The sequence below is a fragment of the Cnephaeus nilssonii genome (genome assembly GCF_951640355.1).
Source record: "Cnephaeus nilssonii genome assembly, chromosome: 7".
In the NCBI taxonomy this organism is placed as follows: domain Eukaryota; kingdom Metazoa; phylum Chordata; class Mammalia; order Chiroptera; family Vespertilionidae; genus Cnephaeus; species Cnephaeus nilssonii.
In genome coordinates this window covers 72,875,736-72,900,863 of record NC_137078.1, presented here as the reverse complement: position 1 = coordinate 72,900,863, position 25,128 = coordinate 72,875,736, and the positions used below count along the sequence as shown (strand labels likewise).

The following is a 25,128-nucleotide window of genomic DNA, read 5'->3' as shown; positions in this document are numbered from 1 at the left end:
CGGATGTCACAAGAGTGTATGAGAACCCCCTCCATGGAGACTGCAGAGAGAGGAGGGCCCGGGACAGAGGCCTGAGGAGCCCCAACATTCCTGGGGCAGAAAGAGCAGGCAGAGTTGCTGACAGAACTGAATGGAAAGAGCCAGACAAGTTGACCAGAGTCAAGGGAAGAGCATGTTCAAGAATGGGGAGCCAAGGGGACTCTGGGTTTGAATCCCTTGTATACAACGGGCCCTAATTTGTCTATCTGTAAAATAGGGCTAATATATATTTTTAATATATTTATTGATTTCAGAGAGGGAGAGAGAGAAACATCAATGATGAGAGAGAATCACTGATCGGCTGCCTCCTGCACGCCCCCTACTGGGGATCGAGCCCACAACCCAGGCACATGCCTCTGGCCGGAATCAAACCTGGGACCCTTCAGTCCACAGGCCGTCGCTCTATCCACTGAGCCAAACCGGCTAGGGCAGGGCTAATATTTTTTAACAAAAAAGGAGGCTGAAGTAGGGGGAGGGGCTGGCACCCTCCGTGGGCCTTGACAGCATCCCCAGGCTGAGCCTCCCTCCCTCTGCCAATCCCTGGGCCACACGCTCCTCCCCCATCTTCTGTCTCTCCCAGCGGACTGCCACCAAACCCCAGAGGACAAGAACTGGATGAGTGAATGAAATCAGGGGGCTGCTCCTTCCCGCTGAGATCAGGGCGGAAGTGGGAGGCAGCTTTCCTGGGCTCTCGGCTACTCCAGCATGAGAAGGGGAGGTGGAGAAGCCCATGTGTGCTGTGTCCTTGGGCAACATGTCCTTTCTCCTGGCCTCAGTTTCCCCATCTGTGAAATGAAGCTGTGGATCTGCTTTGGCTCTGAGGCCCCGCTGGCTCTGGGCTCTGCAGCAGTACGAATGGTGAAGGGGTGAGGGTATTCCCCACCTGCTGGTCCTGCCTGAAGGAAGGAGGTCCCACAGGGGTCTGGGTCCCCATTGTGCCCAGGGACTGGTCCCTCCGGAAGAGGGTGGCAGCCAGGCCAAGGAGGGCAAGAGCAGAGGCGCTGGGGATTGTGCTGACAAAGCTGTTCCTTCTCCCCTCCTTTTCTCCCTACCCCCTCCCCTCCCTGGGGACAGCCGAGCCCAGCAAAAAATAAACCCAAAGACGATGACCTGGACGGGCTGAGGCTCCCAGGGAGGAGGACAGGGAAGGAAGGGTGGAGGGGAGGCAGCCTGTGCCCACCCACCCTCCAAAGCCAAGTGCTTGATCTGATCCGTTCCTCTCCCTGGGAGGCTCTATCTGCTCCCCATCCTTCCTAGTGTAAGGGCAGGGTGCCACTCACTTCACAGGGACAGTAATCAGAGTAACTCTTGTCCAGTCCCGCTGGACATGAGCCCCCACGTTTTGGAAAGAGTCCCCCAGGGAATCTCACTCTACCTCCTGGTTATTGGGCAGTCCCTCCTGCTGTCTGACCTCCATCCCTTTTGCTTCAGTGGGAACTTTGGTCCATTTATTTCCAGCAAGCTTTCCCCCTGTCCTACCAGCCTGCCCTAGATGTCCAAGGAGTCTCAGAATAAAGTGCCCCAGATTTTCCTGCAGGGATTGGGGTTGACCCCACTCCACCCACTGTCGCCCAAATCTCCAGAAGGGAGGGAAGAGAGAAGGAATCGCTGAGCTCCCTGCTCCCGTTGCCTCCTTCCCTCCCTCAGGCGCTGCCCACGGATGGATTCCCAGCCCAATTAGTCTGCTGCCTGGGGCTGCCCCTCCTTCCTCACCTCCCAGGTGCCAACCCCCAGGGCACACAGATCCTGCCCTGGGGACAGAGTTGCCCAGAAAGCCTGGAGTCTTGGGGGGTGGGGGACTTTCTGGGGGGTCTCAGAGGTCTGACCTGCATCCCTCTCCCCAAACCCTCAGAGCCGGGGCTGGGGAGCAGGCAGCCCTCTGGGTATTGCCCGATCTCTGAGAAAGCCAGGAAGAAGGTGCTGAAAGAACTCCCTACCCCCAATCCTACAAGAGGGGGGCAGCATCTGCTCCCATTCATCCAGAGTCCCTCTGTGGCCAGCAGCCCTGAGTGTCCACTCCCCGGTTTATCCCACTTGACAGAGGGGATAGTGAGGCTGGGGTTGGGGTAGAGGGGGCACCTTTTCAGTAAGTGTTGGGACTGAGATCCCTAAATCTCCTTTGGGGTTCCCTGACCCCATTCCCCAGGAGAGAGTGGGGATTGCCCTCTTCTCCCAGGGGTCCCTGGCTGTCCCTGAGCACCAAGGCTCCACTTCCACCTCCCTGGGGCCACGCTAGCCGCACCCTCTGACAATGAGGCCCACACCTTGGCCTCACAGTGACACTCTCACATACGCGCTCCTCCCCTACACACAGGCATGCTCACGCCCACGCCCGGACCTCTCTGCAAGTGTCTGGGAGGGAAGGCAGGAGAGGCTCAGCAGTCTCCTCGCTGTGCCCCCTCCCCGCTCCCAGGCAGAGCCCACGCCTCCCCTTCCCAGGCAGGGCCCACGCACGGTCTACCTCCCTCTGCCTCCCCAGGCCTGGTACACAGTGAACGCTCTTTAACTATATTTGTCACATGAAGGAAGGAGCAAATGAATAAAGTCCTAAGGACCCAGGTTGGAGTCCTGGTGCCGCCATGCACTAGCTGTGTGACCTTGGGCAGGTTGGTGAGGACCACTCTCCAGCCTCGCTTTAGTCACGTGTGAAATTAGGGTAATAATCTCCTCGGAAGTGCACAAAGCCGCATCCCCAGGCTTCCCACGGAGAGCTGCTCACCCAGCGCACAGCTCCTACTCTCTCCCGCACACCCAGACACTCGCCTCATTGTGCTGAGCCAAGGACACCGGCAGACCACTGCCTGGGAAGGGAATGACAATCACAACCACGATAACAATGGTGATGATGATGATGGCGAGCATTTGAGTCAGGTGCTTTAACTCATTTAGCTCTGACAATCCTAGAGGCAGCTATTATTATTCCCTTTTTATAGATGAGAAAACGGAAGCTCAGAGAAGTTAAGTAACTTGCCCAAGGGCACATAACTACTAAGGGTAGAACCAGAAATGAACCCAAATCTGTCAGACTCGGACCCCATGCGCTTAACCCCCTGCAGGACAGTCTCTGGAGAAATGGTAAGTCCCTCCTCTTCCTCCACTCCAGCCCCACAAATCCCACAGCAGGGGCCATAATGAGGGGCTGCCGCCAGGTCAGACACACAGAATTCCCTGCTGGGCCCCCTAGCCCACAGAGGGCCAAAGGCCCACCCACATGGGTGCAGGGGAGGAAGGGGGGTGAGAAAACTTCTAGCCAGGGACATTCCCAGCTCGGCCTCCCTCTGGGGGTGGGGACAGGGGCAGGGCCTTAGGGACCTGCAGAGCCTTGCTCTCGCCCCGCTCCCTGCGCTTTCTGCTCCCTTGACTGGCTCGGAGAACCTTCAATTAATCACCCACTCAAGGTGCTGCCATAGCCCAAGAATAATCACGTCTTGAAACATTCTTGGCTCCAGCCTTCTGAGAACAGAGGCTTCTGCAGCAATAGGGATTGAAGTCAGACACCAGCAGGGCTTCCTCAATGGACAATGAATGTACTATGGAGCTGGGGTGGGGTGACCCACAATGGGAAGTCTAACCTGCTCCAGTGATCCCCAAAGCAGAACTCAGGAAGCGGGGAGCAAAGGGGTGTAAGGGAGAGGGAAAGGGCTAGAAGGCTGGCAGGACGGTCTCTTCACTCACGCTTTCTTACAAAGACCAGACAAAAGGTCAGGGGCTGAAAAACGGCAGCACGAAACTGGAGTTTGCGTCACAGTCCGAGACTTTTCCCATCACAAGGCCGCGTTCTTGGAGCATCCCTCTTCTCCACTGATTGGGGTGAGGAAACATATTATCAAAAGTCCTGATCTGGGAGGCGGAAGGCCTGGGTTCCTCACACAGTTCTACCCTGACCACCAAGTGTGACCTTAGCGACGGATCTGCCCCTCGCTGTGCCTGGACACAGCCACCAGTCCACCACAGGGCTGGACAGAGGCTCTCAGAGGGCCCTTCGGGAGGAGCAAAGACCAGCAAAGTTCTAGGAAGCCAGCCACCCTGCTCCCACACGGTCCGAGGTGGATGCATACACAGACCCGCAAGGTGAGGATAGCCACGCCCACCTCAGCCCTGCTGAAGGACGCAGGAAGGGGTTGGTAGCGAGTACTTAGCACGGTGCCCAGCACAGGGCTGGTGCTCCACCCTCCATCAGAGATTGCAGATCAAACTTCAAGAGCCAACCCAGGTGGCTACAGGGCAACCCTGCAGTGTGGACAGGTGAAGGCAACACACCCACGGAATGGCCCACTCCGTTCTGTCCTAAAAGTCGAGGCTAGGGCCACAGACCCAAGTATGTGTGTGAAGTCCGGGAAAACGTGGGAGCAGCCGTGCATTAGATTTCTGGGCCTTTGGGATATTCACGGCTATGTGTGTCCACGTTGCAGGGCATGAGACAGACAGACGGGTGTGTTGGAGGGATATGTGTGTGTGCAGAGCCTTGCGCGGCAAAAGTGTGATTGCACTGGGTGAGGCTGGGCAGTTTCCACTCAATTCCACACAATCCTGCCACTACCTGCCTCCTGTGCACTGGGTGCTGGGGACAGAAGGGTGAATGACACACGAGTGCGGCTCCTGGGGAGCCTGGAGGTGGGGTGCTGCTGAAGCTGAGGTGCAGGAGAAAGACCGCTCCCAGTCAGACCCAGCTCTGTGCCGGGCTCCGCCAAGCGCACTGGGAGACTTCTGAGCCTCAGTTTCCTCGCCTGCAAATGAGGAGGATGACCGCACCCACCTCGGCCCTGCTGAAGGACGCGTGCGTGGTCTATACAGAGCACTCAGCACGGTGCCCAGCACAGGGCTGACGCTCCACGCGCCATCAGAGACTGCAGGTCAAACTTCAAGAGCCAACCCAGGTGGCAGCAGGGAGAGGGCAGGTCCCAGACAGGGAGTCAGGAGTTTTCGGGTCTGGTCCTGTATCTGCCACTGATTTACTGTGCGACTATGATCTCCAGAGCCTCAGTTTTCTCAGAAGCAAAATGGGGCTGTCACCGGTGAGGACCCACCTGGCAGGGATGCCTGAGGGCTGTGGGTACCTTTGCAGGATTATTTCCAACCCAGGTGATGTGCCTCTACAGACGGTCAGGGGGAGCTTTGGTGGGCCGGGATTAGGAGCCTGAGGGCCCAGGAGCAGCCACCACCTCCTCTCCTCCCCATTCCCACAGCTTTTGACCCCAGGGACAAGGCTGACGGAGGATGTTTACAGAGCGTAAACCTTCACATAGAGAAAGTCTGCTGGGCCGCTGGGGGCTGGGAGCCGCAGAGTCTCACAGGGGCTCGAGGAAGACGGGGCGCATGGGGCTGTGCTCCATCCCAGCCCCTTTCAGCCTCTGACTTCCAAAGGGAAGGCAGGGTGGCCCTTGGCAGGGTGCAGCAAGGTGAGCATTCCTCCGAAGGCTTGGAATGCATCATGGGCAGCGATGTGCTATTGCTCAAAATTCAGAGAGAAAGAGGGCCGGGGAAGGGCTGAGGGCTTAAATCAGGGGCCAGGGTACAGGGAGGAGGCAGGGGCTCGGTGACAAGACGAAGGGCCTACCGAGAGGAGGAAGAGCTCGGAGAGGGGCCAGCAATCCCTCATTCTAGACCTCACCACGGAGAAGACAGGAGTCAGTGGTTCCCACTTGCCAGAGCCGCAGCTGCTGGGAGGAGAGGTGGACTCGGGACTTGTCCTCTGGGCGATCTCCCACACCTCGGTGCCAGAAAAGCTGCAGGTCTGTGGGGGCCCAGTGGGACCTGGCTAGCAGGTGTGAGGGAGGTGTCTCCTGGGGTGAATGGACCCAGCTCACCCCAATTCCCTCCTTCCTCGGCCCTTCTCTTCCAGGCTTTTCTGTTGGGCCCCTCCTACCAGGGCCAGAGGCTCCGGAAGGGGGTCCGCTAGCTGTGCTCACTGGACTCCCCTCACTTGGGCTGCCTCTGAGGGTCACTGGGGAAGGGGGAAGGATTTGACCAAAAGTGCCCCTTAGGACTAAAGTCCAACGGCAGGAAGCACTTCCTGGCTCACCCAAGACCTAGCCATGCGTGACCGAGAAACCCCACCTCTGAAGCTCTTGAAGAACACCCATCCCTCGGGCTCCAACAGGCTCTTGCCGCTCACCCAGCTCTTTCCCACCCATTACCTCATCCAAGAGGGAGGCCACAAGGCTGGGGTTGCTACCTGCTTTGATGGCCTAGAGTTCTAAAGCTCAGAGAGGCCCAGTGATCAGCCCAAGATCACACAGCACTCCTGATCCCCCAACTCCTTTGATCTCTAAGACAAGTGACCAATCCCCTGAGATCTCAGCGCATTTGCTTCCCCAGAACTCCGAAGAGATGCCTCAGCTCCGGGCTCCTGGAGACAAGTGGTCAGAACAAGCACGCCCCTGGCCAGGGCATTCCTGGCATCCAGTAAGGCAGGATGTGGGGCAAAGGTACCAGCGGATTTAGCTCCTAGGGAGGAAGCAGAGGCCCTTCCAGAGGAGGTGAAGACCGTGGCTGGCTGGGGGACATGAGGCGGGTCCTTCGCCTTTAGTGATCCTTGTGAGGGCTGAGAGACAAGGCCTGGAGGCTAAGGACCCCACCTCAGTCCCCGTCGGCTTCCCCAGGCCCAGCCATGGCTTGGAAAAATGTCATCTCCCAAGAGGACCCCACGGAGGGCGCAGCTGCTCCCTGCGGAGTATCGCACCTTTCTTGGGCATCCCAGGCTGCAGTGTGGGCAAGGGCACCAGAATGCAGCCACTCTTACGAGCAGTCCCTGCCCCTCACCCCCAACCCCACCATCCCTCATATCCCAGCACGGAACCTCCATCCCTCCAACAGCTCTCTCGGCAGCAAAGATACTCATCCTAGGCCTCTCAGTGGGCACTGGGGTCAGGCTTCTCTTAACTGTGACCCTGACCCTGAGTCTAACCTCAGGTCCTCCGCAATCTTAACTCTCTGCCCCTGCCCTAGCCTAGCAGGGGTCGCTGCATGAAGCCAAGGCTGCCACCCCAGGAGTTTATTGGCTGAGGGTAAGCTTCCTCTACCCTCCCTGCGGACAGGGCACCCTTTGCCAGCATTTCTCCCCTCCGCCTTTGAAATTCTGTTAGGACTGGGCAGAGGCAGCAAGCAGGGACAGGAAGGAAGACAGACCAAAAGATGATGGGAACAGACAGGTAGAAGAACGAGATAATCAGGTGGACAAGCAGAGAGACAGATGGGCAGACAGGCACACAGACAACTGGACAGGTCAACAGAGGGAGGGACACAGACAAGGGGAAGGACTGCCGCACAATTAGGTGGAGAGATGAATGGACAGGCCAACTCGCACACAGGTGGAAACTCAGTCTGGCAGAGGGACAGCCAGGCAGGCAGCACTGTCCGAAGTCAGGACGACAGGCAAGGAGACCACTCAGGAGACCCCAAGACCCACGGGTCCTCTCTGGGGGCAGTAAGAAGGGATTAACAGCAGCACATTTTCCGGGAACCGGAGGTCTCTATCCGGCACCTCCCAGCGTCCCAGAGCCAGGCCTGGCCCTTCAACTGATATCGGTGGGGCCTCTCATGTTCCCGGCCAGCCAGGCCGGCCCCCAAGACTGCGCTCTGAGCTGCCAAAATTCACTCTTTACATCCAAGAGGGGTCAGTGTTTTTGAAAGTTGTAGGAGCTGGTGAGGGGGGAGGAGGGAGGCACAGCGTCAGTGTTTCCAAACCTACCCCTCTCCTCTTTCTTTTTCCCCTGGGGTGCCCAGAGCCAGGCCTGGTGCAGCGGCCAGTGAGCTGGGCAGGCTGGCCAGCCAGGCCGCAGGCAGACAGGGCAGCCTGCTGCTGCTGCTGGAAAGTTGAGGGTGGGGGGGGGGGGGGGGGGGGAGACTGAGTGAAGACTCAGATAAGTCAGACAGCACACATGAGTGTCAGGGCTGGGGGGCTCACCGGGACCCCCAAACACCTATAATCGGGAGCCTGCCCTGGGATAGGGTGAACACCTTCCCTGGGGAGGGGTATCTCCAAGGGGAGCCCAGGTGGGAGTCCCGTGTAGTGACAGAGCTGGGGAGAAGGTGACGGAAAGTGTGTGGGGGCCAAAGGGCCTTCTTTGTGTCTGGGACGCGGGGACAGAGGTGAGGACGAGGAAAGGGGAGCCCCACTGTAGTGGCTCCAGATTGCAGAGAGGATGACGGACAAGAAACTGCATGTGGGAGCACCTGGGACAGAGGAGCAGGGGGTGGAGGTCAAGATGGAAATAAGGAGTTGCCGTGGGAGAGGTCAGACGAGAGTTGAAGTCGGGATCAAGGCTTGGAGATTGGGGGTTAGGGTCAGGCTGGGGGAATCAGTCATGGAGCTCCGGCCTAGGGGACGGGGTGAAAATGAGGGTCGGCCGTGGGGGTTGGGGACAGAAGGCGGAGCCAGGGTCCGGCGGCGGACCCAGGGGAGTCCAGGCTCCCGCAGGCGCCGGGTGGAGCGAGAGCGCGGGGTAAGGCAGGGGGCGCGGGTCGGCAAACTCACATGAAGACGTGGTAGACGAAGGCCCAGCCGCGGGGTCGCTCCAGCACGTTGTAGACCCAGTTCTGCAGGCGGCGGTAGCGCTTCTGAGAGGCCGAGGAGCGCTGGCCGCAGGCGGAGCCCGAGCCGGAGCCCGGCCCCGGGAGGGGCGCCCCCGGAGGCAGGGGGCTGCCCAGGAGGCCCAGGCGGCGCGGGGAGCCGCCCCCGCCCGCCTCGCCCTGCTCGCTCTGCACGGCGGTGAGAGCGACCAGCTCGGCGCGGGGGGCGTCCCCGGGCGGGGGGGCCAGGCCGAGGCGGCGCGGGGGGGCCTCGGCCATGGAAGGCGCCTGACGGGGGCCGGGGCCGGGGCCGGTCGGGGCGGGGGCGCGCGCGGGGCGCTTAGCGGCACATGGCTCGGACCCGAGGCCGGCGGGGCGGCCCGGGGAGGGCGCAGGCAGCGGGGGCTAGGGTCCGGGCAGGGGCCTCGCCGGGGCCGGGGGCGGGCGCTCGGAGCCTGGGGGCCGCCGGAACCCGCACTGACCGCCCGCTTCCCCGGCGACTGGGGCGGCTCTTTCCGACTCCAACTCTCTTATTACGCGCTCCATGCCGCTCGCCTTTCCACCTGCCCAGGCGCGCTGCTCACATGTCACCCTCCCCGCCCCGCCCCTCCCCCGCCCGCCCCCGCCCGCCCCGCGGCCGCCTTCCCAAATCGGGAGGGAGCGAGCGAGCCAGCCAGCGGGGCGGAGGGAGGGGACGCGCGGCGAAGGCAGCGGGCCGGGGCGCAGCGGCCGCGCGGGCCGCCCGGTCGATGCCTTGACCCGACCGCGTGGCGGCGGGCCCGGGGGCAGCGCGCGGGGCCACGAGGTCGGCCGTGGGCCAGGGGCGTGCACGGCCGCGAGTGGGCTGTGTGGCCCCGAAGGCCGGGCTGGAACGCCTCCCGTGTGATCGTGGGAAGTGGGGCGGGGCGGGTGGAGTTGCGGTCGCGGTCGCGGATGGCACACGTGTCGTGTGGAGTGTGGGTGTGAGTGGATACAGAAGTGTTCGCTGTCCGTGCAGAATGGGTGGCCGTGGGTCTGCCAGGTGGTGGAACTGAGTCGGTTGGAGGCGTGGGCTGTGGGTCCGGTGTGGGAGGGTGTGCAGATGGGTGTGCAGATGGGTGTGCAGAGTCCGGCCGCCTGGGTGTTGGCAGTGGAAGCAATTAGCTGTGTCCCCGCGGGTTGTGCCCTTTACGCTCTGTGCGAGGTGTGGAAAGTGTGCGGTGAGCGGGTGGCTGGGTGAGCAGCTCGGACCCGCAAGGCCCGATGCCCACGCGCTGCCGGGTTGTGCCAGTGCGTGCGGCACAGCGGGGCTCCGTCTTCCCTCCCGCCCGCCTCCCGCTCCGAGCTCCTTCTTCACGAGGGGGACGCGCCCCCAGGTAGGCCACTCAGCCCGAAGAGCCTCCTCTGACGCAGGCTCAGTCTGAACCGCTCCGTTGACTTGACCACAGGTCAGGGCACATGGGTGCCAGCAGGGGAACTCTGAGCCAGCGTGCAGCTGGACAGCCCCCCAGAGGCCCCCAGAACCCACCCAGAAACGGGGAGACTTTCCACCACCCACTGCCTCTCCCGCGGCAAGTTCTCGGTGCCGGGCCTCCGCTCTCTGGCTGGTAACCGGGGGCGGCCCTTGCGTTCTCTTCGCCTCTCGCCCAGCACAGAGCGGTGATTCGGGTGTCCTCTCCTCCTGCCCTCTTGCCCCTGCGGGAAGCTTGGGCCGCGCCGGCCGCTCCCTCCGCAGGCCCTGCCCCAGGGCGAAGCTCCTCCGCAGCAAACTCTTCCCGTTCCTCGGAGGATCTCGGGGGACAGAACAGCCAGCGGGAGGGGCAGGAGAGGGGGCGGGAAGGCGAGCTCGATTCTCAGCTGTCAGCAAAGGCGGCATTGATCTGCTGAGCGCCAGTGGGGGAGGGAGGCCAGCAGAGCTGTCAGCGCTCAGAGAGGGGGCCTCAGGGACCTAGGGGTCCCCAAGCTGGGCTTGGCAACCTGTGCACACCCCTTCACCCTTTCCCTCTGCATAGCAGGGCGTGCCTTCTGGGGGCTGACCCGAATCTCTCCCGCGGCTCCTGGCTCCAGGGGCGCCGAAGGCCAGAGTGCGAGGCCTTCTTTGGTAACAGGGGCGGTTTCTGCACCCAGGGCCCAGCTGTGGGTGCAGTGCCTCGCTGGCTAACCCATCCTCTCCCTATGAGCTGAAGCTAGCATCCCCTGAATGTATGGCACTGCTCTCCCGAGTCTGGGCCTCATCACGCAGGGCTCATGGCGGTGGGACTAGGGTCTGGAGACCTGAATGGTGGAAAGGAAAGCAGTTGCAAGGAATTTGAGTCTTTTTGAGGCTCGTCCTCTGTGGCAGAAATGGCGGTTGAACCCAGGTTGCCCTGAAATTGGGTCTGTTCTGGGAAATCTGATCCTCAAGCTCAGCGTCACCTCTGGACCCCACACCTCCCTTCCCATTTGGGGGACTGCAAAGTCCCTTCCTCTCCTTGTAGGGAACCCTCACTGTGGGGAGCGGGTCTCTCATCATCTTTCCCAACTCCATCTCCAGATTAACCCACCAAAGGCAGGCGGAGGAGAGAGACCGTGGTTGCAGCAAGAGGGATAGGAGTTAGGTCCCAGGAGGGACTTTCGTATGGCACAGAGGCCTGTTTCTCCCGCAGGTATATGTGTAATGGAGGTCAGGCCCACTTTTTAAAGTGGAGACACCGGGAAGTCTTCCTAGGGGGTGAGGGGATGGGGAAGATGGTTCTAGGAGGCTGTAAGCAAAGCTTAGTCGGTGTTGGTATGCGTGAAGAAGCAGTGGAGAAAGTCTGGTCCCAAGAGGACAAGCAGCCACTCACCCGGCTGCCGGCTGCGTCCTGCTCCATCCAGATTCCCAAGACGTGACTGGAGAGAGGACTTTCCCCACCGCAGCCCTTAATGACAAAGACGCTTTTCTGAGCAAACAGCTGTCCAGGCTTTCCCGGTCAGCCTCTCTGCTGGAGGGAGCGGGGGAGGATGGGGTGCTGTAGGTTCCCACCCTCCTCTGTCCTTTTCCCCCACCTGTTCCCTTCACCCCTCCCTCAGCAGCTTTCTTCCCACCCCCGGCCCCAACTTCTCTCTCTGGTAACCCGGCTAAAATGTCCCTGTCGGGCCCAGACTCACTCACTGTCCCACCTGGGCAAGTGCCTTCCCGGCTCTGGGTTTCAGTTTCCCCATCTGTACAACAAGAAGGGGGCAGGGCTCCAGGATCTCCTATAATTCATCACTGTCACCATCACCCATCAATGGAGCACGTATTGATTGAGAAGGAGGGTGCGGATGGAGAGGGCTCCCATTTGCAGGGAACCAACTGTGTACCAGGCTCTGCCCCTTCTGGGACCTCGAGCAACCCCTTTGCACACAAAGAAGCTGAGGCTGAGAGGTACGGGGACTCACCTAAGGATAACGGCCAGTGGGTGACCCTAGATCTGTCTATGACTTGTTCTCTCCCCTGGCTGGCACCTACCTACTGTGCATGGGGTCCTGGGATCAGTGCCGTGGGCTGAGGGGAACCATAGGTGGCCTAATCCTGTTCTCTAAGGCTCACTCCTACCAGGGGCAGAGACTCCCAGGTCTGAGAGGGTTGAGATCTGCAAGTGGTTGGGACCAGGGGCCGGGTCCAAGCCTGTCACTGATTCTCAGTGTGACCTCAGGTCACCAAGGGCTTTCTTGGGATGGGAAGGGGTGGTTGAAGTCAGCGGTTTTCAGACTCTATTAGCAAAGAAATCCTTTTTACAGACAGAATCATAAGGTAGCACCCCAATACGTAAAAAGCATTCAATCAGAGGTGCTCTGGTTAAATTGGGGTGAGAACCATCTTCCCCACCCCCACACCCCTTAGGGTTCCACCCAGCAGACTTCCTCCTCTGCCCTCCCCACACCCCAGAAATGCCTGGGTTTTCTTACAGCCCTTAGGGTTGCTAGAGGTCAGGCGAGGGAGACTACCCACAATGGCAGAGGGCGCCTGGGGACGAGGTGGGGAGAGCTTGGAGAGGCACCGAAGCACAACCAATACTGCCTGCAGCTCACATTGATGAGGCCCATGCTATATGCTAAGCCTCATGCAGGGGCTTCATCTGCATTGTCTATTTCACCATCCCAACAACCCCGTGAGGTGATTCTGTTCACACCCCATTTTGCAGGCAAAAAGACTGAGGCTCAGTGAGGAGACTTGTCTCGTACAGCTCTTTACCCTTGTGCTATAGTGTGTGTGAATGGGCAGGTGCGGTGTGAGGATGGGGAGGATGTTATAGAGCACGGGGGAGAAAGAGCGAGCTTGGCAAAGGGGACACAGCAGGTCTTGAATGCTATGCTGAAGGGTCCAATATGGCCTGATAGGAACCAAGGAGCTTGGCCAGGGCCTGATCCTAGGGCATGGCACAGAGGCTGGGGCTGTATAGGAGGGAGCTCAGAGGGGTGGAGGTACCAGCCCCCAGGGCGGCTGGCAGTGCCAGGCGCAAAAAGAGCACTGAACTATAAGTCAGGGCTGGACTTCCTGGCTCTACCTTTGGACTAGCTGGTGAATTTGGGTAGGTCATTCCACCTCTGCCCCACCTTCCCTGACTAACAGGAGGACTGAAAGCAATAATGCATGGAAGCTCAGCCGGTCTGGCTCAATGGTTGAGCATTGGCCCATGAATCAGGAGGTCATGGTTCGATTCTGGTCAGGACAAATGCCTGGGTTGCAGGCTTGATCCCCAGTAGGGGGAATGCAGGAGGCAGCCAATCGATTATTCTCTCTCATCATTGATGTTTCTCTCTCTCTCCCTCTCCCTTCCTCTCTCTGAAATCAATAAAAACATACTTAAAGAAAATAATGCATGGAAAAGTCACGATCATGCTGGGAGCTGTACAAATGGGAACCATTGATCTTACTGCTCTTTAGGTGTCTGTTCGATGGAGAGGGGAGATGCTGTGAGAATTCCCTAGTCCTCCAGCTCTTTTCAGCCGGAGAAGGGGGTTAGTGTGGAGGGTGTTAAGGAGTGATGGCATCACAGGCATTATTTCCCTCTAGGGCTCCACCTGCACTGAGAGCAGGAGGAGGAAGTGTGAGAGAAAGACCAGGCCTGCTTCCTTTTCCCAATGAGGCCTGAGAGGACAAGAGAATTAGGCCGCCCAGCAGGTGAGAGGTGCAGTAGGGCGGCTGGGGAGTTTCTTTCTCCCTAGATCTGGACATGCCACTGAGCTCTCTCCAGCACAGACCATGCAGGCCTGCCCGGCCAGTCTGAGCCACAGGAAGTGAGGACAAAGTAGTGTCGCTGAGCTCAGCGAAAGTGAACCCCCATTGATCCTCTTGGCTGGAGGGGGGCCCACAAGGAGAAGACACTGAGGGAGAAGGGGGTGGGGAAATGAAGGTCAAAGCCATCCTTCTCGCCCGGCTCCTCCGCTGCCTTCAGGGCTCTGCCTCCTTGATCCCACCTCCTGGAAGACCATGCAGAAGACAACACTCCCGCCGTCCCGCTGGAAGGCTCCATGTTCTCAGCGACAGCCCTTGGCACATGGAAATGAGGAGGAAGGACTTTCCTGAGTTGCTGAGAATGCAATGGACAAAAGCTTCCCTGCTCCCCACTCCTCTGGTGGATGAGGGCTCAGAATGGGAGATGATGTGAGTAGGAGGGGCTGCAGATTGATTGACAGGGCCAGGAGGCCCAGACAGTGGGACAGACTTTCAGGTCAAACTTCATCAAACACTTATTGAAGTCCCTTCTCCTTAAAATAGTAAATATACAAGATAAATGCTGGATAATTAAAAACAGCAACAACAGCCCTAACCGGTTTGGCTCGGTGGATAGAGCGTTGGCCTGCGGACTGAAAGGTCCCAGGTTCGATTCTGGTCAAGGGCATGTACCTTGGTTGCAGGCACATACCCAGTGGGGGGTGTACAGGAGGTAGCTGATCGATGTTTCTCTCTCATCGATGTTTCTAACTCTCTATCCCTCTCCCTTCCTCTCTGTAAAAAATCAATAAAATATATATATTTAAAAAAAACACAGCAACAACATATCCAAGCTCAAAAACAAGAATGAGAAATCTCTAAGCCAGAAATAAGAGGGAATTCCAGTGGTGAGTAGTATTTGAAGCTCTCCCTCTGAGGCGGGATTCAGGGAAGGTGGGTCAGAGGTGGGAGTCTATTTGCAGACCCCACCAGTGGCACAGTAGGCTCCCTGCTTGAAGTGGGACCTGGGAGAGTGCTGCCTGCCATAAACAGACTAAAATAGCTCCGCCTGCTTGCTACCTGCCTTGGCTTTGGATAGACAGGGTGCCCATGTGAGTATGATACCTCAAGCCTGTCCACATGGGGGCTCAGGAGTTGATACGCACACCCTGAAAAATCCCAGGCCAAGACAGTAATATAAGAGCAGGTTTGGGGCTGGGGCACTTCCACATGGCTTGGGCAGATACAGCTGAGATATCATCCCTTATGGTAGCCCCCATATCCCATGGCACAGTCAGAAAAAAATGTGCTGAAAATCACTATCTCAAGAATAAACTTCACAACATATAAGAAGTACAATATCTTGAGAGACATCTCTCTCATGGGAGAATTCATACTTAAAGACCTAGAGATAAAGTAGCAATCTGGAAGTAAGTTTAATATAGTTAAAATCTCGAAGAAGATAAAGGGATAGCATTTATAACACCAGAATAGGAAGATCTCAAACAGGGACATGACAAAAACTAGACATTTTAGAAATGAAAACAAAAGTCACTGACATTAAACAAAAAAAAGCAGATGGGTTAATAGAGTAAATGCAGCTGAAGAGAGAATTAGTGAAAGAAAAGCTAAACCAGAGGAAATCCTCCGGAACAAATCACAGAATGAGAGATTACTGAAAGAAAAGAGACATAAAAGATTGAATGAAAAAAATCCAGCATATATATTATTAGTTCCAGGAAAAAATACTGGAAAGAATGACTAAACTCTTTCCAGAAATAGGATGTGAATTTCAAGATTTCAAAGGCCCATAGACTGCCTAGTAAGAGATCTTTAAAAACAAAAATACATCTAGACACCTTGTAGCCAAAGTGTAGAATATCAAGGATCAAAAGGAAATTCTAAAAGCCAACAGGAGAAAAGATGGCTTATCTACAAAGGTCCAATAATTGAATTGACAGTAAGCCTCTCATCGGCAACAACAGATGCCAAGACAATGGAATGGTATCTTCAGAATGCTAAGAGCAAATAATTGTGGACCCAGAATTCCATACATTGCCAAACCATCATTTAAATACAAAGCAAAATAAAGACATTTGACACATACAAGATCTTAGAAAGCTTCTGTTCCACAGACCTTCACTGTAAGAGAGAGGCACCGTGGCTTGGGAGAGGGACTGGGAGCTGGAGAGGTGATGGGGCTCAGTGGAGGGCCAGGGCTGCAGAGGTTGGGGGAAGCTAGGTTCTGTTTCGGGCCTCCCCTCAGCACCAGCCAGCCAGAGGAGCCCAGCCCAGCCTGGCCCACCTGGAACTCAGCTCAGATTCTCCCCTTAAGTGCCAGCCTTGCAGTCCCCTACCCTCTCTTCCTGGGCTGCGGTAGTGTCCCAGCATACAAGCTAGGGAGTAACGCTGCCAGCCCGACTCAGAGGGCCTGAAGTAGGATGCACTCAAGTTGCTCATGTGACCAGGCACTTGACCTCTACCCTAGAGCCCTCTCCACCTGGGAGGTCAGATGCCACCCCACAAGGGCCTATGGATAGCTGGAGAGGTAGGACAAAGGCTAGGTCCCTACCCAGGAGTTGGGGGTGAAGGCTCTCATTCTCTGTAGGAAAGAACCATAAACAGCGGGGACAAGACCAATGGGGCTGAACTGGCGGGGACAGAAGGTTTCTTAGAGCATAGGGCTCTACTTAATCAGCTGGTGCCCTTGGGTAATTTCTTAACTTTTTTGAGCCTCAGTTTCTCATTTACAAAATGGAGAGAATACCGACCTAATGAGGATGCAAAGATGAAATGGGATAATCAAGGTACCAAGCTATAGATATCTTTTCCTTCGCAGAAATTTATTTTTTAAAAATTCTCCATTTCATACCCCTGTAGCATTTTATCAGTGCTCAATGAAACATTAACAAGAAAAAAGCAACAGTGAGAGCAGAGGTGGGATGTGTGCAGTGTTCAAGGCCGTCTGTGAGGAAGGGTTCATGTTCATTTACTTACTCATCAGTTGCTGTTATTCTTTTGATGTCAAGCCCTAGCCTACATGGGCTCGGCAGGCACAGAGATGACCTTGAACTGGAGGAGAACCATAGGTAAGGAAGACAGTCCAAACCAGAAAATTCTAAGAGTGATGGGGGTCTCTTCAGGGCCTAACTTGTATTTTTCGTCTATCTCTTCCATTTCCTCTCCCACCTCTGCCTCCAACCCAACATAAGCTCCATGACAGCATAATCCTCGCCTGGCTTGTTTTCATCTGTCTTCACAATGTCCAAAACAATGTCTGACACACAGAAAGTGCCAAAGAAATACTTGCTGAATGACTGTGTATTTGAGCACTAATAATAGAGACTGTAGAAGTTGCTATGGGAGCATCGAAGAGGTCTTTGCTAACTCCGCTCCAGGATTCTCAGCAAGGCCCATTAAATCGAGCCTTGATGGACGGATAGGAGATCAATAAGTGGTAAAGGACATTCCAGGCATTGGGGCCAGTACATTCTGAAAACATGGGAGTAAGTTCAGGGGCCAGCGAGTAATTGAATGTGGAAGGAGCACACAGTGCAGGAAAGGGGAGTGGAAAGACACCAAACTGGGGCTTTGGGGCCTTGAATGAATTTAAGCCGTTGAAAAGTCCTTATTAAAATCTGACTACCTACCCTGATGTAATATTCTGGAAAGGGTAGTTTTCCAGCCCTCACTATTGCCCTAGGAAGGTACCTCCCTTCAAAAGTTAAGGGTCTTCCCAGGAAGGGGCCAAGGATCGAGTACCATTGAGAAAAGGGGCAGTCATACTCCAAAATTCCTAGTCTGGTCTCAAGTTGAATGAGACAAGGCATCTCCCAGAAACTTGGGTGAGTGCTACATGCTGCCCCCTTGTGGCCTCAGCAGAATTGAGCAGCAAGGAAGCCAGCCAGGTGGTCTGTTGGTAATCCCAGGGGCCTCCAGTCTCTTGCATCCGCCTCCAGGAAAATTATCCCAACCACCAGCTGTCCACAGACCAGATCCAATTGCTTCCTTTATTCCACATATACTCAAGGCTGGGCCAATGAGTTTGCAGAAGCAGAGCAAAAGGAGTCAGTTCACATTTAGTAAAGACTGTTCTCTCTCTCTCTCTCTCTCACACACACACTCTCTCTCTCTCTCTCTCTCTCTCTCTCTCTCTCTCTCTCTCTCTCTCTCACTCTCACACACACACACACACACACACACACACACACACACACTCTTTGGCCAGAAAGCAGCTGTGTATACACAGACCAGGAGACCAATGTTTTGGTTTCAGCTCCACTCCTATTCATGGAGTGACCTTGGGAAAGTCACTGCACTTCGATGTGTCTCCCATGTCTCAATCTGCAACACAGGGATCACGATCCCTCTTCCTGTCTCCCCTGCAGGGTCATGTGAAGATCATCAGGAGGACGAATGCTGCAAGTGCTAGGAAAAATGTTCAAAGAGTGCTCCGGATGTAAGGGGATCGTGCTGGGTATTAGATAGGGGCTGTCTTGGGCTGCACTGAAGTGTTTGTTTACACCCAGATGGGCCCTGCTGGCGGGGGAAATTTAAAGGGAACGTGCTCAGCAAGGAAGCTGCTTGCCAATCACAACTGATCGAAACCTCCAAGAATGGAAATCAGTGGAGAAATGGGAACCCATTGACTGGCCTGTGTTTCCAATTATGCTTGGATTTTCAGAATGAGTCAAAGAGCAGCAAGGTGGGATGGTTCAGTGGCCTCAATGTGAGGCCAGTAAGCCCTTGAGAGAAAAGTCGAGCTAGAATGAAGATAACTAGATAAAGAGGAGGGGCACTGAACTTGGGAGCCTGAGGAGCTGCCGGAGACTACTTATGGGGAAGACTTACTGCCTTCTCACGGTGATAGAATCTGCTTCCCCTACCCTGATGACACTGGAGGTACCATGTATTCCAGACCTTAAAACTAGAGAAATCTTTGCTTTTGTAAAAGAATGTCTTTTTTCTTCCTTTTATGGTGTGACTTTTTTTTTTTTTAATTTTAGAGAGGAAGGGAGATAGAAACATCAATGATGAGAATCATTGATTGGCTGCCTCCTGCACGCCCCCCCTACTGGGGATTAAGCCTGCAACCCGGGCATGTGCCCTTGACCGGAATCAATCCCAGGACCCTTCAGTCTGCAGGCCAACGCTCTATCCACTGAGCAAACCGGCTAGGGCTGGTGTGACTCTTACCTGGTTCTCGCTCTTTTTGCTTTGGTGGCCCAGAAGCCCAGGATGAAGTGTGAAACCTAGTTCTAACAACTATGTAGATCTTTACAGCCAGACTATTTGTTTTCTATGATCCATTTCCTACTCAATTATATTTTTCCTAATTCTGATCTGTAATATTTTGTTTCATTGTGTATGTTTTCATTGCAAGCCATTCAAATTTGTATGCATGGAGTAAGGTGAAGTACTCTTCGGTCAATGATTGAAAATAAAAGATGACAATGATGTCCAGGTTGACAGTAGATATTTGGTGAGGAATTGTAAGGACATCAGGGTCAGACTTAAAATCATCTAATATTAAAGACTCTTCCCCATCCCCATCTCACACCTTGAGACAGTCCCAAAGAGAAGGGAGTTGCCCAAGTTTTTATGGCATATTACTGTCAGAGAAGAAATTGATACCTACTTTTCCTGACAATCAATTCTCTGATCTTCCCAGACAACGGGCCTCATTCTAGTTGAAAGGATGGCATGGTGAAGGTAAGGGAGACGGCTCCCATTGGCCACTATGGTCAATGAAGTAGAATGCTCTTTTTATTCCTGTTTCAATTAACAGAATACAGGCCCTGGCTGTAGACCTCCTGTGACCTGCTAGTTGACAAGGGGCTTAGGCTGCCCTCCACGGCAGATGCTACTGGGTATGCCCACAGCAGGCAACTCAAAGTGCCAGCCCATGCCAAGACAGGAAAGGAGAGATTTACCTGGGTCCTAGTTTGAAGAATGGAGCTTTCTCATTGACAGATGCTCTCTCTTGACCCTCAACCAAACAAGACATAAGTGAATCTGGCCCATGGTGGTAGCCCAGGACATAAGGTGGGCAGGGGTCTCTCAGGGGCAAATAGATCCTGATGAAGTTTATCTTTAAAATCAGCTGAAGACCTCAGTTTGAATTAGATATGTAGTGTAAGTTTCCCTTAGCTTTTTTTCAAAAGGGTCCCCCTCATTCACAGACACCCAACCTGAAGGCAAACAAACCTTTCCAAGCCTTTCCCAAGCCAAGTGGCCCTATGAATGCTGCCAAATACAGAACTCAAGACTCTTAATTGTCTAAAATGAGGTTTATTTCATGTCATGCATTGATGTCCATGCAGCAAAGGAGACTAGCACAATTCTTAATGCATTTAAAAAATAAAAACGTGTATGGAGGTAAATGCACAAAGTTCTAGTCTCCTTGGGTCCCTGGGAGATTAGGATCTGGGAATGAAACCATCCACTCTCCTCTCCATGGCCAATGAGTTCATCTCTTAAATGCAAGGATGTTCCCATGGCCTCTGGATGCAGGTGCACAGAGCTCCAGGGCAGGAGCAGGGACAGGGAGAGAAGACCACTAATGAAAAAGAAGCTACACGTAGTCACCTAATTTAATCGGAGGACAGAAAAGATGGAAAACCCTGGGGGCAGCAGCTGTTGCAAGAGTCAGGAGATAACATACACCCATTAGGAGATTTGCTCCTAAAAAGAAGTGGAGGTAAAACCCCAAAAAAGAAAAACAAAAGAAATATATCTTCAACCACACTCTTCAAGAAAATGCCATAAATATGTTATTTAATATTTTCATTTCATAGCATTGGACACACAGCTCAACATATTGAAATATTGATTCCTCGGTGGAAAAAAAAAAAGGAAAAAAGGAAATAAAAAATATTGCATTTTTCTGTTGGAGAATCTCGGCCCCCAGGTGTGGGGCGAAGCGCACCAGTGTCCTAGCCTGCAGGAGGCGCTGAGGTCGGCGGGGTCCTCTGGGGAGGGACGCTGTGCCCATTGCCTGGGGCTGTATGGCAAAAATTGTGTTGGGTGTCCTTGGCCTTGCCAGCTCAGGCCCTCAGTCTCCGGTCACCTGGGGGGCCTGCCCGTCGGAGGGCTGGTTAGCTGACTGGATGAACATGGGCTGGGCGAGGTCCTGGCCGGCAGGCATGGTGACTTGCTGGATCTGGTAGAGCTGCTGCGAGGGGTGGAGAGGAGAGAGTGAGGTCACCCCTGGGAGAGGGGCATGCAGCTCCCTATGGGCCTCGAGTTGGTTCGGGGCCCCAGATACTTCAACCACCACCCACTGCAAGGCGTCAGAGGGAGGAGGGGATGTGGAGCTCTGCTGGGGTTGGGAGCAGCAGACACAGGAGGCACCAGCACGGTGTGAGGGGGTGTGTGTAGTGGGCGGGGAAGAGGTGCAGGGAGTTGCATTTCCTGTGGCTTTCACTTCTCTGGGCTCTGCCTCTCCCGTTAGCTCAGAGCCTGGAGCTTGCTGCACGCTGTTCCTCTGTGACAAACACAAGCAATTCGAACCACTGTACCAGCAGCTTGGAAGTCAGCATTTCCCCAACTCTCAGTAATCCTCACTGGCAGGGGCAATAGGATTACCCCCTCTTCCTCCTTTCCTCAGAATATCTGACTACACTGAACCTGCACTTCCAACATGGGCCCTGCTGAGGAGGTCACCTGGAATTAAACACTTCCTACAGCCAAGACCCGTGAGGGGTGAAGCAGATGCTCACACAGCCACTCTGGGAAGTTAGTGCCAACTGGTCATTTGGTTTCTCAGCTGCCCCCAAAAAACCAGCCAAAACCCCTGCCACAGGAGCCCTGGCATGTGAACCTAGCACTGGTGCTGGCAGGAACCAGAGGTGGATGATGCGGCTCCTCTCCTATGGTCGGCAGAGAATACAAGTTCGGGCACATCATCCCATCATGTCCTCAGGGAGCATAGTCATAGTATGAGGGGATAGGCTGAGGGAAAAATAAGATTCTTTGCACGGGTTTAGAATTACTGAATTCCAGGCACTGAGAGGTTGAGAGGTCACATGTTCTCTGCATTTCAACTAATCCATACCATTAAAGAGCAGCAGAGAAAAACTAGCCCTAGAGAGGGAAATGAGAGACCTGTGTTCTAGTCCTTATTCTGCAATGAACAGCTGACTGATCATGGACAAAGCATTTCCCATTTCTAGGACTTAGTTTACTCATCTGTAAAATGGGGATTTGGGCTATATAATGTCTATAATGCTAAAGGACAGGCACCCTGATTTAAAAACTGTACTTGTTTTAACAATTTCTGTCCACTCATTGTTAACAGAAAATGGGACAGCTGCCCTAATCATCCAAACCCATAGATGTCATCCACTAACCCTCACCCCCACCAACTTCTCACCCTCTGCCCCTGCTCGGACTGGGTGTCCTACCTGTCCATCTGTGAACTGGCTGAACTGCTGCTGTCCTTGCTGGACCTCTGTCTGTGTGATCTGCAGGAATCAAGATGGCAGAGTAGGCAGGTCAGCTGCAGGGTCTGGTCCACCAGCCCACCACCCAGGAGAGGGTTGTGAAGATCAAATGAGACAATACATATAAAGTGACCAGAATATGCCTGGCATAGAACAGGTGCTTGACGTGTAGCAGAAAAGCAAGGTCCCTCCCATCCCCTAGCCCTGAAGCCTACTCAGAGTTGGCACCATATAGAGCAGCGGTTGCCAACTGGTGGTCCGTGGACCACTGGTGGTCTGTGAGGTCCGAAAGGTTGGCAACCGCTGATACAGAGGACCTTGGAACACACGACATTACCAGTCACTTACTACCAGCTCATCAAATCAAACAAACACCTAGCTCATTGGTGCTGACATGAGTGAGCGTAACATTTTCAGTTTAGTCAGAAACCCTAAGAGTCTTGCAGCCAGTGAAGACAATTTGCAAAACACTGGGCAAAGGAGTGAGTGGTCCCTTTCATTCTTGGAAGGTGGGCTCCAAACCAAACCCGTATCACCCAGATTATCTGAGTGGAATATGAAACACCCTGGCGAGCAGGTGGCCTTGGCCCTAGAAGCCCTTGTGGCAAACCTATAAAGTACTTTTTCCGATAGTGGCCACGTGCAGCCCTTTGGGCCAAGGATTGGGGGGTGGGGGGTGGGGGAAGCGCAAGGAAAACCTTTATCACGAGCACTTAAAATCTTAGGTGTGGATTTCAAAAGAAATTTACTGCCATGTAGAAATGCATCATACAATGTCAACTGTTGGAAACAGCTTGGTAGACTAGAAAGAAGACTGAAGCATGCTTGTGTGCATAGGTGTATCTATGGAACATTTGACTAGTAACGTCTTCTGTGCACCAGCTCTTGGAATCATTACAGCCAACCTGCAAGGTAAGGACGGTCCTCTCAAGTGTCCTCACAATGGCCAAAAACAACCCATCAGGTCTAGGGGACACTGTGAAAGAGCTTCATACTACTGTTCCTTGTTTTGGGTCTTTCTCCTCCTACCAGTCTATAAGCTTGAGGGCAGGAGCTAAGTTTTGTCTTTGAATCTCCCAGTGCAAATCAAGTATTCAAGAAATGTCTGCAGAATAAATGAATGACCCTGAGACAAATGGAAAATATTCCTCACAGATGAGATTAACTGTGCCATGGCCAGCAGTACTTCCTTTATATCAAAGAAAGCTTCATTTATCTTTAAATTCCGTTTACACACTATTTATTCAGCATTCATTAAACGAACATTTACTGAGCATCTACTACGTGCCAATTGTCACAAGTACAATCTGTTGTTACACAGACTGTGACTGCCCTCAGGTGCTCTCTTCTTGTTTCTTCCCCTCCTCTCTGTACCCCCCCGCCCCTCCCCAAGTCAAGCTTTCTGGCTTTAGTTTCTGGCTCCAAAACTGATATCTGGGAAATCAAGAATTCATCTTTCTCATTTCCTCCCACCCCCAGGCCATAAAAAGTTTATGGGTGTTTTATTTTAAAGCAGAGGGTGAGGTACTCAAGGGTGTGACCAGTTTTGAGCTCTGATTCCATGTCAGTGAACCCCAAGGAAATTAGGGAAAAGCCCAAATTCCATGTGAGCCTTTAATGATCTCAGAGACTATATGGAACTCAGAAGCCTTAGTTCTGGCTCATTCCTCACATTTTCCCAAATTAAATCTTTGGAGACTTGCTCTACAAACTCAGCTCTGTTACCACTGTCAATAGATACATCACCAGAAATGCAACTGGGCCAGACAGATCCAGCTCTTAAACGATTGCTGCTTTTTTTGGGTATGAGGCAAAAAAGAATCCATTAACAATGCCTCTCCTTGAGCAGCACCCCACCCCCTGCAATGATGCCCACATTCCCCAACCCCCAAGCCCAGGGAGGCACCTTTAGCACCTGTGGCTCACAGCCTCCAATATCCTAGGCAAGAGGAGGAAGGGGAGCAATCTCTGGTTAAGGGTGCATGAAGAGGTGAGGATAAAATCCAAGTAAGCTTTCCAAAGGGCACAGGAGGGCCAGAACACAACAGCTATTCAGTTTTAAAGCTGGTAACAGCCTGACAAAGAGGCAGTCTGTCAAAATGCTTCTTCTGGCGAGACCTGCATACAGGTACATCAGGCTTTCTTTAAGTATACTTGAGACTTTCCTGCCTTGCACTTCAGAACAAAATGGCAAGAGACACACTTTGAATGCAATTCTCCATGAAACCCTACTGTGGGGTGTAGGATAGATATGCAGGTGTGGAGGTGGCTCTTGCTGAAGAATAAGATGGAAGGGAGAATAATAAGGAAGCCTGCATCCCTGGGACACATACCTGCTGAGCATTGGTGGCAAGCGTCTGGATCTGTCCCTGCACAACTTGGGTGCCTGATACAGGCTGGGCTAAACGAATGTACTGTAGCTGGCCGGTGTTCAGCTGCACCTAGGGCAGGGCAGAGACAAACAGACCACAGGAGATTGAGTGCAACTTCAAACAGGCAAATTTTTCATGTGCCCTCCATGAGCCCTCCAAAAAAGCATGCCCAGAAAAGTTCCTTTGTAATAGAGGTCAAAACAGCAAAACCGTAACTTCCCTATCCTGCAAGTCACACACACAAAAGAGAATAGTTCCCTGAATGGACCTTGAAAAAAACTCCCTGAGGATCTTGTCACATATATGAAAAAGCATGGCTGCACCCTCAACATTCGTTGGCTCTCAGCTGTTTGCTCAATTTATCTTAGGATTTTATCCTAAAGGCTGTCTAACATCATCAGAATGTTTATACCTTAAGTGTGGGCCTCTCTTCCCTCCAGCTCCACACTACTCCACCCAGTTCCCAGAATGGCTGATCTAATACTGTACTGAGAACAGCTCCAGTGTCTGCCAGGGGCACAAAGCAGATGGCCGTCACTCCGCACCACAGCCCTAGAACTGCCCAACTCCACGCTGCACATTTTGGAAGAAAAAGCTGGCCAGCTTTACTATCTCTGTCCCC

At 54.1% G+C, this 25,128-nt stretch overlaps 2 protein-coding genes across 10 annotated transcripts in view; both read right to left on the bottom strand.

Annotated features, from left to right (window-relative positions):
- KCNQ4 (potassium voltage-gated channel subfamily Q member 4) overlaps positions 1-9,099 on the bottom strand; it is a 55,981-nt gene extending 46,882 nt beyond the window's left edge. The window contains exon 1 of the mRNA XM_079778438.1: positions 8,516-9,099. Within this exon, the coding sequence (XP_079634564.1) occupies positions 8,516-8,829 (314 nt within the window). The 5' untranslated portion in view covers positions 8,830-9,099. The remainder of the gene's footprint in view (positions 1-8,515) is intronic.
- A 10,866-nt stretch (positions 9,100-19,965) lies between these two features.
- Positions 19,966-25,128, bottom strand: part of NFYC (nuclear transcription factor Y subunit gamma) — a 75,869-nt gene continuing 70,706 nt past the window's right edge. For 7 of the 9 annotated variants that reach the window (XM_079777044.1, XM_079777045.1, XM_079777048.1 and 4 more), the window contains 3 exons: positions 24,468-24,575; positions 22,096-22,155; positions 19,966-21,176 (listed from right to left, as the gene is read on the bottom strand). In XM_079777044.1, coding sequence (XP_079633170.1) covers positions 20,745-21,176; positions 22,096-22,155; positions 24,468-24,575 — 600 coding nt within the window. In that variant the 3' untranslated portion in view covers positions 19,966-20,744. The remainder of the gene's footprint in view (positions 21,177-22,095; positions 22,156-24,467; positions 24,576-25,128) is intronic. The other 2 variants (XM_079777049.1, XM_079777050.1) reach the window with 1 other exon arrangement.